We start from the raw sequence: 15,067 nt of genomic DNA, 5'->3' as shown, positions 1-15,067 counted from the left end.
GGGAGCTCTGAGCTGGAACACGGTGTTAAGATGAAACTTGTTTCACAGTGGAATTGATTTTTGGTTGGAATTAAAGATTGGAAGCGCGAAGCTTGTACTGTTTGTACTCGACATGAAAACCTTTCCTCTCAAGGTACTGTTGCCCGTATAAATGCCCTATATAGACTCTCTAAACTAGGATGATTCACGAGTGACTGAATTAAAAGCAGGGCTGACAGTGTGGCACAAGCACTAAATAAAATTGCACACCAAGAAAACAAGTGTCTCCGTCCTGCTGCCTTGAGGGAGAGGATGCACGGTTTCTGTTGTGTAGCGTAGGAATCCTGGTGTGAGACTTGTGTTGGAGGAAGAAGCCCTAGTGACTGCGACCTTCCAGATAGTGACAGAAAACGTGGAACGGGGTCAGTTTTGTCCTCTGGAGTCCTCTCGGGGTGTTTCTCTGCTCAGGGGAGAAGGCCTGCCGAGGAAAGGGAGGTGGTGATGGGGAGAGGCCTGTGGCCTTTTTCTGTGGCCTCTGAAGAAGCTCCTGGAAAGAGGGCCAAGTGCCAGTATCTTTGTGCCAAGTTTTAATGGCATATTTGTGGTGCAGGATCGATGGGTATTTATGATCATAGGCAGATACTGTAAATATTTAATTTCTGAACAATCAGACAAGTTTGGTGAGGCTTATTCCTCATCTTACCCATAATGAAACTCAGAGTTGATCAAATTTTTGGTTTAAGTATCACGGACACGCATCTACTGCCTCTTGGTATTGGGCAGCTACGTATAATTGTATAAAATTAATACAAAATACAGTCGATAAAATTGCTTAACTTTGTTCCTGTGTAACAGTCTGGCTTACGCTTTTTTTTTTTTTTTTCCTTCACCCCCTGCTACACAAATGAAATTCCAAATATCAGATTAGAATGTCACTGTGATCTTTGTGAGCTACTGACAGTTTAGTCTAGGCAGAGTGAGAAACGCAGCAGTAAGCAGCAGCAAGAACAGAAGTCTCTATCTAACGTCTTTTAGCCGATAACTGCCAGAACAGAATGCGTATTTTTTTGACTTCCCGATTTTTTGGTAACGTTACCCACTGAAATGGGGGGGATACTTATTTCGCCAAATGCAGGATTTCAGCAGTGTGGAAGGACGATCCTCTTGTAGCCCGAGTTGTACTACACGTCAGAGAATGGCGCTCAGCCCGTCTGGACCCTGACTTCAGCTGGGTGCCCTCGATGTTACTGTATTAAGAATATAAATAAAGTTAGGCTTAATAGAAGAACAGAGACACGAGGCAGAGGCACAGAGACAGCTGCCTCTTCCTCAGAGTCCTTCTCCTGGGTGAGAGTGTTTCTGATTACAGCTGTAGCTCTGTAAATGCCTGCTAGATGTCTGGTGATAATCCATTCAAAGCAATTACAAGGCATCCGTCACCAGCAGGGGCTGAGCCACAGGCTTCTTATCTGGGAAAATTGATGGAAGAGAAGGGGGGGAGCGAGGGAAGAAATCAATGCCTTTCACCAATGTTATCTGCCAAATTGAATTAAGCAGCATGGGATCCCTGCTTTACACACTGTGAGAGTCAGAGCCTAGAGAATCTGTTTATAGTAAGCCCGGTTCATGGGCAAGGCAGGTGGGGGAGCTACTCTTTGCTGCTTGCTTGCTCTTCCTCAGGCATCCACTGCCGCCGGTGGGACTCGTGTGCGAGGGTTCAGAACTTAACCGCGTGCAGAACCTTTAACCTGCTGGCGCTGGTTCCTCTTGTGAACCTTGTGTCTGCTTGTGCTCTTAATGTACGGTTCCATGTTCTTTCTCTTTTTTTTGGCAAAGCCAAAAGTATCTCATCGCTCTCCACATCCCAGTTTTTACATGCAAAGGGCTGTAGAGGAAGCGACTGCTGTCGTAAGCAATTGTACAATAACGGCACGCTTCAGGGGCGGTACTGGTAAAAGCATGGCTTGAAAATGACGTGTTGAATCTTTTGGCGCCGCCGCGGTGCTGCGTCGCACGGAATCCAGCGCTGAGGTCTCGTGATGGTCCGTGGGCCTTGAGTTCAGGGGCAGGGCGATGCCTACAGAGGTTTTGGGTGGGGGTTTTAACATGCGAGGTAGCACGTTGCTGTGGGTTTTGGTGTTTTGCTGTTATTAGTGTATCTGCTTCTCACTTCACTTTGGGTTGGGGAGGTAAGTAAAGTATGTCTGACTTCTGCACCTCGAGCTGGTTACTCATTTTGCAAAGCAATGTCGCAGTCCAGGAGCTAGACTTGGGAGTGTTTAACAGTATCGCCCTCTGCAAGATGCCACTTTCCCTTCCTGGGCCCCCAGTCGACCTTGCGAAGGCCACCAGTACATCTGTGGAGGAGTTCGGTAGGTGCTTCCTACTCGGTGTACGAACACGAACAATGATCCATGCAGACAACAGTAGGGAGGTGGTCACTCGGGATGCTGCAAGAAAGATGCATTTGTACTGGTTGGATCGGTCTTGCCTGTGGTCTGCGTGGCCAACAGCCTTGTTAATGCGTTGTGTAGTACTTGGGTTTGTACCTTGGCCACGTGAAGGTAGGGGGTTAAAGCCATTTTTAACAACTAGCCGATAAAGGCCTCGCTGCAGCTCAAGTCCTGCTGACAGCACGTGTAGCCACTCTTTGTTTCATGAACTCAGAACAACAAGTAGGTGAACTGGGTTTATAAATTTCTGCTGGTAAAGATTTCTTCCCAAAATAATGATGATCAGGCAAGCTTAGGGGCTTTATGGTGTTTACAGAAATGAGCAGGTTTTGGAACAAATCTGGCCTCCTTTGAGGCAGTAAAACCTCATTTTCCTTTGACCCATACAGGCTTCCCCTTGTCCTGTGGGGTTTTTCTCCTACAGTTCATATAGATGGGAGATACAAGAGGGGTCACTGAGAATTAAGTGGCAGAAGGGCCACTCGGATAGCTGGGCCAGAACAGGCTCTGGGGAGGTACTTAAAAAGCACAAAATTCTCAAGGCTCCAGATTAGGGAGCTGACTCAGCAGAAAACAAATACAAAAGTAAATTCGAAAGAGATGAGCCAGAAAACCCGTAGATACTGTGTAGAATAATTCAACTAAATCCGTTCAGCGCAGAGATCTGTGGAAACTTTTTTTTTTCCCCTCCCAATTAAAAGTGTGTGGGAATTTGCATTGCAGTCAGGTATACTTAAAGTGCACATAAGCCATCTAATAAAAATTCCACTGGAGTGTACGTCATACAGCTGTGTTTTATTATATTTGTGCTCTCTTCCTACTGACAGCGCCTTTATAACTGGATTACTCACATATCATCATTAACTCTGACACTCCTGGGTTTTTACTGCTTCCCTAGTTCCTATCGTCTCCCGCAAGCTTTACCCCTTCCTCGCAGATCTGCCAAGATGTATTTCTTTAATACCCTTTCAGTCGAACGAACGTGGGAGCACGTAAAAAGTGTGGCTTGGATACCATGGGCAGTAACGAGGGCTCCCACCGCTCCTGCCGAATATCCCTGTTGAACCTCTACTCCGCTACGTGCGTGCAAGTCTTCCCCTTGCTCCGTCTGTGAGGTACAAATAAGGAGTGCTGCCTGCAAGAGAATGGAAACGGGGGTGCAGCACTGAGCTGCTGCTGAATCCTGGTTTTGGTATTTTGTAGCCGTCTCTTCCAGTTGGGCTCCACACAAGCATTTTAATGTACGGCGTGCGTACCACGTTCAGAGTGAGCAGCTCTAAGTGTGTGTGTGTGTGGTTTTGGGTTTGTGTTTTTGGTTTTATTTTGTTGGTTTTGTTTTTTTTTTTCCTAGTGGCTGAATAACATAAGCTGTTGAATAAGACATGAAGACTCTTTACTTCAGGCCTCAGGAAATTTTAATTTTATTTCTGATCTCCAGCAGCTAGGAGCTTGGGTCACTTCAGCTCACTTCGCTGTTGATTCCCCCTCTGTTCTTTGTTGTTCTGTTTGAATGAAAGTTTGTTGGGGTGGGAGTGGAAGGTAGCTCACTGTGTGTGTAGAGAACTGAGCGCAGAGGGGGCTGGGGCCTCTATTAGACTCTTTAACTATTTCTACTTTGTGAAATTAAGCTGAGAGTTCCATGAGTCAGGTTTCTCTGTACGTTACCTGAGCACCTCGGGCAAGCTCCTACGGGGAATCGGAATGGCCAAAGAATCGGCCCAGCTCAGTAAGCTGTAGCCCAGTCCCCAGCCAAAAATCCAGGGATCCGTTCTTCCCGAGCACAATAAAAATAATTTGAGATCAATTGATACTCTGAGTTCAGCTCAAGCTTTTTTTTTTTTTTCCCCCTCATTCTTTGTTGTTCCTGTTTGAATGAAAGTTTGTTGGGATGGTCAAAATAGGTTATAACCAGTTGATTGACCAGTAGTGAACTTACCTGTAGGACTTCTTGCAATATACAACATATATTTTAAACAACTTGACAGCCAGTATATGCAAAAATATTTCCTCCGGTGCTGTTCCCTTCACATAGCTTCCTCTGAGGATGTGGAAGGAGGAAACACCGTGCCAGTCCTCAGTGTAGTGACGAGGTGAATGCCCTTTTGGTTTTGGAGGTACTCAAAAGTATTCAACTGAGTAGGTTCCGGTCTGATTCCTAGTATTTTGGTTCTTGTATTAAGTAAATTAAAATCATTCTGGCAGAGTAACTAGGATTTTCCCCCCCTTAATCGTAAACACAAGGAGCTTGGCTGGTCTTTCCTACCAATGTGTGTTGTTGCACTCAGAGCGCCTTGGTGACAGATGTTTTCAGCCTCTGCTATTAAGACCCATCAATCCAAATCTGGTTTTATATCCTGTTTCTGTAACAGGAGTAGCATGAGAAGTCAGTCACCAAGAAGTAACGCCAGGAGAAGTGGCTCATCTCTTCAGTGCAAGGTGCTGCTCTGGACACAGGCAGGTTCCTCGAACAGTCACAAGTGCTGTGTGGTTTAACAGAGCGCGTCAGGCAATAAGAATTTCTATGGATCTATGTCCTCAAAGCAGACCAACAGTTCTTCATTAACTCTTTGTTTAATTGTTGAACAAGCAATGCCAAAGAAACTGCTTTGCTTTGCTTTCCGGTTGTCACGATCTGTGACTTGCCCGGTGTTGTAAGGAGCCGTTGTCCTGCGCGGCCGGGCTGTGCAATGGGCCGGGCATCTCGGGTGAGGGCTGGGGAAGGCAGGAGGGAGCGGTGACCTGTGCCTGAACTGCAGCTGCCTCAGTGGAGGTGGGTTGCCAAAAGAAAGACTGTCAAAAAAAATCCAGAAAAGGTGAGAAAAATGGAGCAGAACAAAAGCATTTTATGAGTGTTTTGGACATCTCAGTTTCTTGCTGCCCAGTAAGAAACTCTCTGACGGGCACCTGACTTCATGCCTTTGGAAAATACAGCTCCTCTCTGTGTCCCCAGCTGTCTGTTCAGAGTCACAAACCACTTCTGAACACCTAATTTACAATGTCAAATTAAACCGGCGTCCTTGATACACAGCTGTAGCTGGCAAATTAGAAGCTCTGGGATTTTTTTGTGTGATTCTTGGAGTTATGTATAAGCCAGTTAGAAAAAAAAAAAAAAACAAACCAAAAACAAAACACCACCACCAAAAAAACCCGCAACCAAAAATACATTGTAATTTTATGGGTCTTTTCAAGTTTTGCCGAAATTTACCCATAACTCCTGTGGCACCTCAAGTACACGTCTCCCATCTGAAAGGCTTGACTGAGTTCGACGTGGTGGTGGAGGCAAATGAAAAAAAAAAACCTCTTTTCTTTGTGTGTTTGTGCTTGTAATCTAGGTCAGTTAAATGAAAGCTTCTAGAATACAGAGTAGCCAGAGAAATTTGGGATAGCTGAGGAGGGCTAGTCCAAGAATAAGGAAGGTGTCCAGTCCTAGCGGAGAGCTGGATGCAGGCATCAGAGATTTCCATGTGTGAGGCCAAGCCTTGTTTCCAAGTTAGCCTCAGCTAACTTTAGAAAGAAACTAAACCAAAAAGGTTTACTCCTAAATCCTTTCGAAAGCTCTGGAAGCGCTACGGCCTCCTTACCTGCGTTGGCAACTGACAGCAAGGCAGGGCCGATACGGAGGCAGTTCTGTCTGAGCGGCAAAGCTACGCCCCGTTCTTGGGGGTCATGGCCCCCTCCTGCCGGGAAGGGCTGCTCCTACCAAACCTTGGCCTGCGGCTGCGGCTCCAGCACTGGGTGTCGAGTCTGCTGGCAGCCGTTTTTGTGGTCTGGAAAAATCTGTATCTTGTCTTTGTCTCCCTGCATAATGATTTTGAAGTGTTCTTTTATCAGTGTAGGGGTAGTAGGATCTGTATTTGTGTGAATTTGGGTTAATTTATGGATTTGCTGTGGAAGGGTAGATGAAGTTGGAAGTTTTTCCCCGTGTTCCTAATTGAAGGAATTATTCCTCCAATTGAATTCAACTCTCATCATAAGAAAATGAGCTGGTGAATTCTTTAAAGAGCTAGGAGTGTGACTCCTGCCCCCTGTGATATGACAACATCTTCCTTTCTTTAAAGCCATTTTTCTCCAAAATGGGGTATTTCCAAAGATACTAAAAATTTCAGAGAAAACATCGATGTTATGTGCTGACAGAAATACAGCTGGTCTTCCTGAAAGTAGCTGGCAATCTGGTCTCTTCAGACCTATTTTTTGTGTAGAAAATCTGTGGAACAAAGTTACTTGAAGTGTATTGCTTAACTGTATCAGAAAACTTAAAAGGTTTGTCAGCTGTGTACTTCAACTACAGAAGATAATTGTCAGTTGAGGAAAGCTATTTGAACTTTTGTTTTTAATTTGAGAAACCAAAATAACAGAGATTTACAAGTGAAAGGATGCGCATGAATTGTATAAGGGGGTACAAGGATCTTTTTACAAGTGGAGGATCTGGACCTGCGTTTAGACCTAAAAGCTTTCTGATTCTACTTGGTCCCCAAAATGGGTGAAAAAATCATTTTGCTGCTGGTCATTTGGGGGCGGGGATTACTGATGCGGTTGCATCCCACCTGTCAAGGCTGGAGACATGCGGGAGGCACACGCCCTTTTGACGTGGGCTCTGTGCCCTTGCCTGGCCGCAGGGGAAGTGTTTGCAGGGTCCGAATCTCTGTTCACTTCTTGTGACCTCCAGGACCTGACTCGGCCTTGGTTCTGAATTCGGGTCGGTTGGCCCATGACAGTCCTTCCACGGCTCTTTGTGCGCTTTCAAGTTAATTGTGTCGAGATGTTACTTAGAGTGTGTGTGTGAAGTTAACTGTTAACCCTTTGTCATCATCTTATTACTCTCATTTTTTCCAAGGGAAGTTTTTGTCATCAAGCTGTTATGGGAATCTTTTGCTCCAAAACCAAATTGCTCCCCACGACACTTCCTGGGCCACTGTGGCTTCTACACGTCTTTTCATTTCCAGCAAATGCACCAATTTGTTTTGGTTTTGTTTGTTGGTTGGTTTTTTTTTTCAATTTTCTCACTTGTTGGGCGCAGGAGAATGAAGTGATCTCTGATTCCCAACACTCCGAAGTGTCCTCTGGAGTCACAGAGGGGTAGAAGTGGGTTTGGTACCGAGTGCTGCTTTCACAGGCGACCGAAGGGATCAGAGCCCCAGAGAAAGGTGCCAGGAACTCCTTTAGGTTAGGGTTAGGGTTAGGGTTAGGTGTCGGCAGCGAAGAGCGATGGCTTCGTGTCAGCGGGACGGGCCAGGAGGGTTGCACAAGGTTTCACCTTCTCGGAGAAAGAGACGGCAGCTCAGCTTGGCTTTGCCCGCTGCTAATACCCAGGTGGTAGGACAGGAAATAGAGCGGCCCTGTGGAGAGCAGGGCTGCTCTGAGTCACTGAGAGCAAGTGGAGTTTGGGTTTTTGAAGCTGTTCGATCATTCTCTGGCTTTTCCACTGTTTTACAAGGGCATGTTAAGAAATGTACCAGAGCTGTGGAAATTCTGCAGCCATTTCTCAGAAAACCATGAGAGAATTACTTTAACATATGTTTCCATCTTCTGCTTTTTACATTTTCCCCCCCTCTTGTATTTCTTTTTCTCTGACCTGATGCAAACTTTTATATGCCTAGAATTCTCGCTATTGAAATTTCACTCCGTTGTTAGAATTTCCCCACAAAGTGCTGGGCGTCGTTTGCAATTAAATTCCGTTTTTCCTTCCAAAATTGTCACGTGCAGACCTGAAAGGGAGGGTCTGCTGAAATGATGCCGCAGAGAGGCTGAGTGCTGGGCTGCCCAGGAACAAGGGGCTGTTGGTGGGGTTTTTGGTGTGTCCCAGAGGGTTTGGCTTTGGGACACCAGAAAAAACGGGGCAGGAAACCTGAGCTTCCCACCGACATCTGAGAGACTTTAATGCTACTTCCACCTATAGACAAAGGGGCTCGTTATCAGCAGGGGTGTCTGTGAGCGGATGGGGGTGTGGGTAAGTTACCTGATCTCACAACTGGAGATGGGCTTGGAGATGCTTTATGAACCCCCCTTGGAGGCGTGTGCAGTAAACCCGCCTGTAACTCTCTCTCTCTCCCGCGGCCCGTTGGCTCCCGGCTGTGCCGTGCCGTGGCGGCCTGAGCGGCGTCGCCCATCTCTGACCCTTCCGGAGGGTCACCGGGCCGCCTGCCCAGGAGCACCTCCCTAGTCTGACTCTGAGGCTGGACTTCCCTCCCAGCACTGGCCTAAGGCGGCGTTTTCTGCCGCCGCTGCTGTTACCCGTGGTGGGGCTTCAGGCACCTTCACGTGTGCGACCCGGGAGGAGAAGGCGAGGCAGCGAGGGCGTCGCTCCCGCGTGTCCCTGCGGGCAGAGCGGCTTCTCCAAGTTCATGGTGTTTAACTTAAATCTGACAAGTCCTGCTGTTTCAAACAGGAGCACCTGTAGGTCTCTGTTTGCCTGCCTGAAGGATTGGGCCACAGAAAACTCAACAAACGTGCCATAGCGAGTTATTTTTTTTCTGGACAAACAATTTTATTTTAGGTAATGCGTCTATACACTGTACATTCAGTCACTGTGGTATATAAGCATAGCTATTTTCATACATAATCTCATAAAGTCCTTTATTTTACAATATTATCTGCTTCAAGGGGAGGGGATGTGGAAAAGGGGGTGGAAAAGGACTATCAAGGTACACAGCGAAATAGATAAATATGCCAAGCTTTTTTCTTATTTTTTTTTAAATCAGGCATTTATAAACAAGAAAGCATACATTACTTACATAAAAATAGTTCTAGAATAGTAGAGTAAGTCATAATATTGTCATTAGCAGCAGCATAGGAGAGACCAGGATAACAAAAATGTGCTGAAATGCTATTGGCTATTATAAATGTAAAGATTTATTTTTCTTCAATTGAAAAAATGTCATTTCTGTGAGTTCTTTTGATTAAAAAAAAAAAAAACAAAACCAAAATAAAACAACAACCCAACCAACAAAAAACTTCTCTCTAAAACACATGGACTGATGAGAGGGCAGAATGGAAAGAGAATCAACCTTTTGGTAATAAAATACTTTACAGTGAAAATAAGGACAAATAAAATGCAAATGATGGAGAAAGGTTAACCCACATTTAAAACTTGCAAAAAGATTTTGTTTTGTTTTTCCTAACAGACAGCAAAGGTTCTTCTTAGTTAAAAACACAACTCATAAAACAAGACAACTACCAGGTAAGAAAGAGTTTTGAAAAAGTAAACACCATATACACTTATAATACAACAGTGTAAAATGAAAAAAAGTATTTACATGTTGAATTTACTTTTAACTTTTTTTTTACATTGGCTAGTTCTGTTTGAAAAGCAGAATATTATGTATACTAGTTAGCTGCTCCATAGATATGAATGTTATTGCTGTTGGTTTTTTTTTTCCCTTCGTTAAGTCTTCTTTCAGTAATAGAAACAATGAGTAATTAAACTGAATATACAAGTATTAAGTAATATATTTTTAAGTACAGGGAGAGTCAACAGCCTGTATGAAACACCTCTTCTCCCTTTTAACTTCTTAAAGGAAACTAAAGAGCAGATGAAATGAGAAGATGTGACACTACAGCTCCTACGCTGGGGGCCGGGGCCGGGACTCGGCGGGAAGCCGAAGGAGAAGCCGTTCCCCGCACGGGGGTTGCTGACGACCTGCGCACAGAAATTACACACAGAACTCCCTCACCGTAAGCACCTTCGTGACATTTTTTTGCTCTGAAGCTTCCCACCATTTTGACGGCCGTTTTGTAGAATTAGTGTCTCTGTGGCCATCCCCTGGCAATTTTAAAAATACCTGCATGGGAACTCCGAATTGGAAATAAATTGTGTATTCCGCAGAAATGAGGATTTTATGGTTAATTTTGTCCTTCCTAAATACATTTTATTTAAGGTAGACTCTGATCCTGTAAACTTCTCCTGCTGATTAACTGCTGGTGTAGAACGTTGTTCCCAGTCGTCTTGCACCTTATTTAATCTTACAGACTTTACACCTTAATTTACAGAAACATTTTTACGAGGAAGTTTTCCCTCCCAAGGTTCAAACATGACTGAGTGTTAACCTCAGACAGTGTCAAGTGAATTTGTCACACGTGACACCTGACAGAATTACCGGAATGTGTGGCAGAAGGGGAAACCGTGGTTTTGTAACTTTATTTTGGAGATTTCTGTCTTGTGAATCTCATCCCATTTACGTGTGAAGCGCAGGAGGCGCTGGTTGGTTGACAAGACTATTGGTAAGATTATTAACGGTTCTGTTTTTCCTTGGGGAAAAAAAAATAAATGCAGATTTCACTAATTTTGGAGGATAAAAGTGCCCTGTGCACGGAAGAAGCTGCGCTGGTGCCTCGGTACCTTCCCCAGACACGCAAGAAAGAAGAACTAGGTCACGTGCTGTGGGTAAGGGGCTGCTCTGCCTCGGAGAGCAGAGCGGGGTGGCCGTGCTGCTGGTTTCTGGTGAGTCCTAAGGGGAGAGACACCACCAAAGATCAGGGGGAAAAACCCAAACAAAGTGTAGAAAGTAAAAAGCTGCCAGGCAGCTGGCAGTGGGGGTGGGAATACATTTGTTCTATGTGTAATTTCTTAACATGGCAGTGAAGCGTAGCACATGAGACTCTGAAATGCACAATGATCAACTATGGCTAAAATGATTTAGTTTCCCTTGAAGAAATAAGTGAATAACACAGATCTGGAAATCATAAGGCTGAGAACATTTTTATGCATACCGCATAACAAAATAAACCCTTTACATAAGACAGTAATAATGCCCATTAATGAGTATACGTATGGCAGAGATTTTAATTCCATGCATATGATTTAATAATCGCAGAAAAAAAAAACCATACAAAGAAGCAAAAAAAAAAAAAACAAACCACATTAAAAAAACCTGCTTAAGCATAATCAAAATTCCTTTTGCATTGCACTTTAGAAGAGGAGAGCTGCACCTAGACTCAGTCTCCAGCATCCCAAACACAAGGGCAAGCCCCTGCAGGAACGGACAGTTTCATGTCATTTACTTGGTGTCACTGTTTCTTGCTCCCAACAGTTTGACATTGTCCCAGTAATTCTACTCCTTTCATATTTCTTCTTTTTGTACCTAAAACATATATATGAACTTCTCTGTTAATGCTCACAGTTATTATAATGGTTATTATAATGGTTTCAAGCAAACAGCTCTTGTTTAAAAAAAAAAAAAAAAAAAAAAATCTCTCTAATGTACTGTAAGTAAATACTATAATTTTAGGATTGGAAGCCGCTTTCTGTCTACTGGGAAATAATTTTTAAGCTTACATAGTTTGCATTAATGTCCAAAAGCAAATAAAGATTACTGGAAATATGTTTCTTCGTTTAGAATAACTTCTGTGTATGACGATGCATAGGGTTTTCTTTTTTTTTTTTTCTTTTTATTCTTTAAGGTTAAAAAAAAAAAAAGTGTCAGCATTGCCTATATAAGATGCTGAGAGGAAAAATGAGCTGGAAGGCACATCTACAGCCCCAGATCAAATTTTCACTTCATGCTGATAAGCTTGAGTGTACAAGAGGTGAGTGTTTGTGGGTGAAAATAACTTTATTTTTTGTTTTGTTTTGTTCCGGAAAGCACCAACTTTACTGGTGAAGCGCTGGCGGGAGGGTCTCTGCGGAGCCCCCGCGGTGCGGTGCTGCGCTCCGCTCTGCTCCGCGGGGGGAGCCGCTCCCCGCTGCACCCTCCTCCTGCACAAACCTCCGTGTCCCGGCTGCCAGGCAGGGTGGGCTCTAGAATGCTCAACTTGTAAACTTTAGAAATATGGAATAAAATGCCGAGTAAGATTCTGACAAAGTGCAGTTTGTTTTTTGGGTTTTTTTGTTTTTTTGTTTTTTTTTTTTTTAAAAACACAACAACAACAACACCAACAATAAGACAACGTGATGGCATGCTGCATTTTTATTCCAGGGCTGCGGCTTGGATCCCAAAATTAAAGTAATTTCTCTTTTTAAAAACAAAAAAGTTTTTTTTTTCTTTAAAAAAAAAAAAAACGATGTAGGCTTATTCACAGCAGCAAAAATGTTTTTTTCTTTTCTGTAGTATCCGGTAATGCGATGTTGCACTCTCCTTGGGCACAGAAATCCTGACTGACAGTTCATAATAAAAGCAGGTAAATACTGAATTTATGGTAAGATGGTGCAACAAAGATGAGTCTTCCAGAAAACTGAAAGCTGAAGTAAGATTTCAGAATGACTTCAGAACGTGTATGTCTTCTGCTTTATTTCTCAACCAACTTAACAGATCATCCATTTCCTTCTTTTATTTCCATCTGTCTTTTCCTAAAGCTGAAGTGCTCTTGGATGAAGTCAGTCTTTTGAACACATCAATTAATGAAGATGTCTTTAGAAAAGATGGTGTGAGTTGCAAACACGGGTCTGTAAGGCTGGGTTTGTAATTCTAAAGCATACCTATTCCCCTCCCCCCTTTACAATCCTGCATCTTCCTTTCTTCTTGTGTTCAGGACAGGAAATGAAGATAATTCTTGCTAAGGAAAAAAATCAACTTTGAAAAGTACTCGGAAATTCATACAACCACGTGACGGGCTTAGAACTGTGATGGCTTCCTAGATGGCTGGAAAACTGCTAATGAAATGGCATCATCACCAGAGGGCTTCTACGTGGAGAATCCCAGCGCCTATAACAAGTCCTTAAAAATTGTGCATCGAAGGTTTCTTTTGTTTTGCTTTTAAAGGTTCATTATAAAAATCTTGTTAATTTTTTAATACCAAGTCTGTGTAATGAATTATTTTAAATAGCTTATAAGAAAAGTTTGTTTGTTTTTTAAATTCCAAAATGTCCCAACAGGCAGAAGGGCAACATAAAAACACGGCCATGCTCGCCTTTGACTCTGATTTTAGTTGGACGATGCTGCTTGCTTGGAGTTTGCCAGTAGAAAATTTGCTGTGGACTTAAAAGTATTTTGTTTATAAACACTTTGTGTTTTATAGGCACAGTAAGACGTTGTGCTATATGGACTGGGAAAAAAAAAAAAGAGGCGTAATTCAGTGCTTCTGTTATAACGAGTAACATTTGCCTTCCAACTACTACGAATCCATATTCCTAGGTCTGTGTGCCAAGACACAACTACTCACACATGCACTTACACACGTACCCCACACGTCCTCCCTTACTGTGCAGACAGGCCAGCCTGGGTGTGTACGAGACGAGGTGGTGGTGCTTTAGTTCTCCATGTTGCTCGCTGTGTTTTCGCTGCCGGGCTGACTGCTTGATTTAGGCCACAGTTGTTCCTGAAGTTCCTTGACTACTTTTTCCAAGTGTTCCCGAGCCTCCCTTTCATGCATCAGGTCAGCTCGGAGCTGCTCCCTGTCAGCTTCCGCGTGCTGGAGCTTCACCTGTAGGTCCTCGATCTGGAGGAAAGCACAGAACAAACATCATGAACTATTTTAGTATTTCGGCTCCAGGGTGATTTTGTAGACTTAGTGTTAAAGGGAGAACTGTGTACTTCCAGCACTAAGGTTGTCAAAGGAGAGGGCAAGGGGAGGCCGTGACAATTAATGGCACCATTTCACCTCCTCACTAAGCAGCTGCTCCGGGGAGGGCAGGAGGGGACTGAAGGGGCTGAGCGTGCAGTGACTTTGCCCACAAATGGAGCCAAAGAACCACGTGTACCAGGTGCCCTGGAAGGTCCCTGCCCTCGCCCTGCATCAGGACACGTGGGCGGCCTCAGCCTCCCCAAAGGCCTCGCTCCTCCATCTTCCTGTTTTCTGCTGCTAAGGAAGGCAGAGAAAAGCCCCACAATTCAAGCTGTAAACAGAAAAACTGCACTCACTTAAAATACACAATTTTAGCCACAAATGGGCAAGATGGGCAGTTCTCAAGGGATGCTATTGAACAAGGGAAAGGAAAACTATGGTTTGGGCTGAAATAAGGGCTAACTCCCTGCCTCGTCTGGTTTTGGATCTCAGTATCAAGTAAGAAAAAAGCATAAAGCCCACTGATACTCAGTAGCTATTGAAGCATCTAATACTTTGCTCACACAAGGACATTCATACCCTGATTTCCGCTGATGGTTGCCTAATGCCATCTCTGACTACGCCTGTCTAGAGAATTGTGGTTTCCTCAAAAATACTAAGGAGTGATGAACACAACGTGAGCAACAACCTTCCTGTGTGCCCTCCAAATTAAAGACATAAAGCCTGTAGAAAGCTTTCTTTCAGGATTTCTTAGATGACTAACTTAAGAACTCAAGTCAGACTGATATTGTGTAGAATTCAGATTCTGAAGTAACTTAAGGTACTTTTCCACCACGGGCTGTGCCCTGATCTCCGAGGCAGGTGTTGGAAAAGCCCTGGGGCTGACACTGCACCTGTGCCACTAGGGTCATTAGAAAAGACCAATCTGTAGAATATTCAGCTGCCTGAATTCTTTTTGAGGTGATTTTAGCCTTTCAGATCAGGAAACCTCATTTATTCCCTCCCGAGGAGGGAATGGAGCAGGAGACCGAGGATGCTGATGGTCACAAACCCTCGTGTGTGTCGCAGAGGGAGGGAGGAGGCGCTGGGCGCTGCCTGGGACAAGCAGCACTGACTCTTATCTGCACTTGCTGCTGCCTCGTGGGTGGTGGTTTGTTTTTTTTTTTTTCCCCTCGGTGGAAGTCAACCGCCGGTAACGC

General features: G+C 44.2%; 1 protein-coding gene and 1 long non-coding RNA gene across 3 annotated transcripts in view; one reads left to right on the top strand and one right to left on the bottom strand.

Moving 5' to 3' along the window:
• The first annotated feature begins 8,897 nt into the window (after nucleotides 1-8,897).
• On the top strand, nucleotides 8,898-13,455 carry LOC113487756. Its single transcript, XR_003399841.1, has 2 exons — nucleotides 8,898-11,954; nucleotides 12,476-13,455. It is a non-coding gene; the product is annotated as an uncharacterized LOC113487756 (long non-coding RNA).
• The window catches only part of SKI (SKI proto-oncogene), a 115,445-nt gene continuing 112,794 nt past the window's right edge, over nucleotides 12,417-15,067 (bottom strand). For both annotated transcript variants that reach the window (XM_026862513.1, XM_026862514.1), the window contains one exon: nucleotides 12,417-13,802. In XM_026862513.1, coding sequence (XP_026718314.1) covers nucleotides 13,614-13,802 — 189 coding nt within the window. In that variant the 3' untranslated portion in view covers nucleotides 12,417-13,613. The remainder of the gene's footprint in view (nucleotides 13,803-15,067) is intronic.

The sequence above is a fragment of the Athene cunicularia genome (genome assembly GCF_003259725.1).
Source record: "Athene cunicularia isolate RWA chromosome 21 unlocalized genomic scaffold, athCun1 chr21_part1, whole genome shotgun sequence".
NCBI lineage: Eukaryota > Metazoa > Chordata > Aves > Strigiformes > Strigidae > Athene > Athene cunicularia.
Note: the sequence above shows the minus strand (reverse complement) of the source record. Positions and strands in the feature narration are given on the sequence as shown.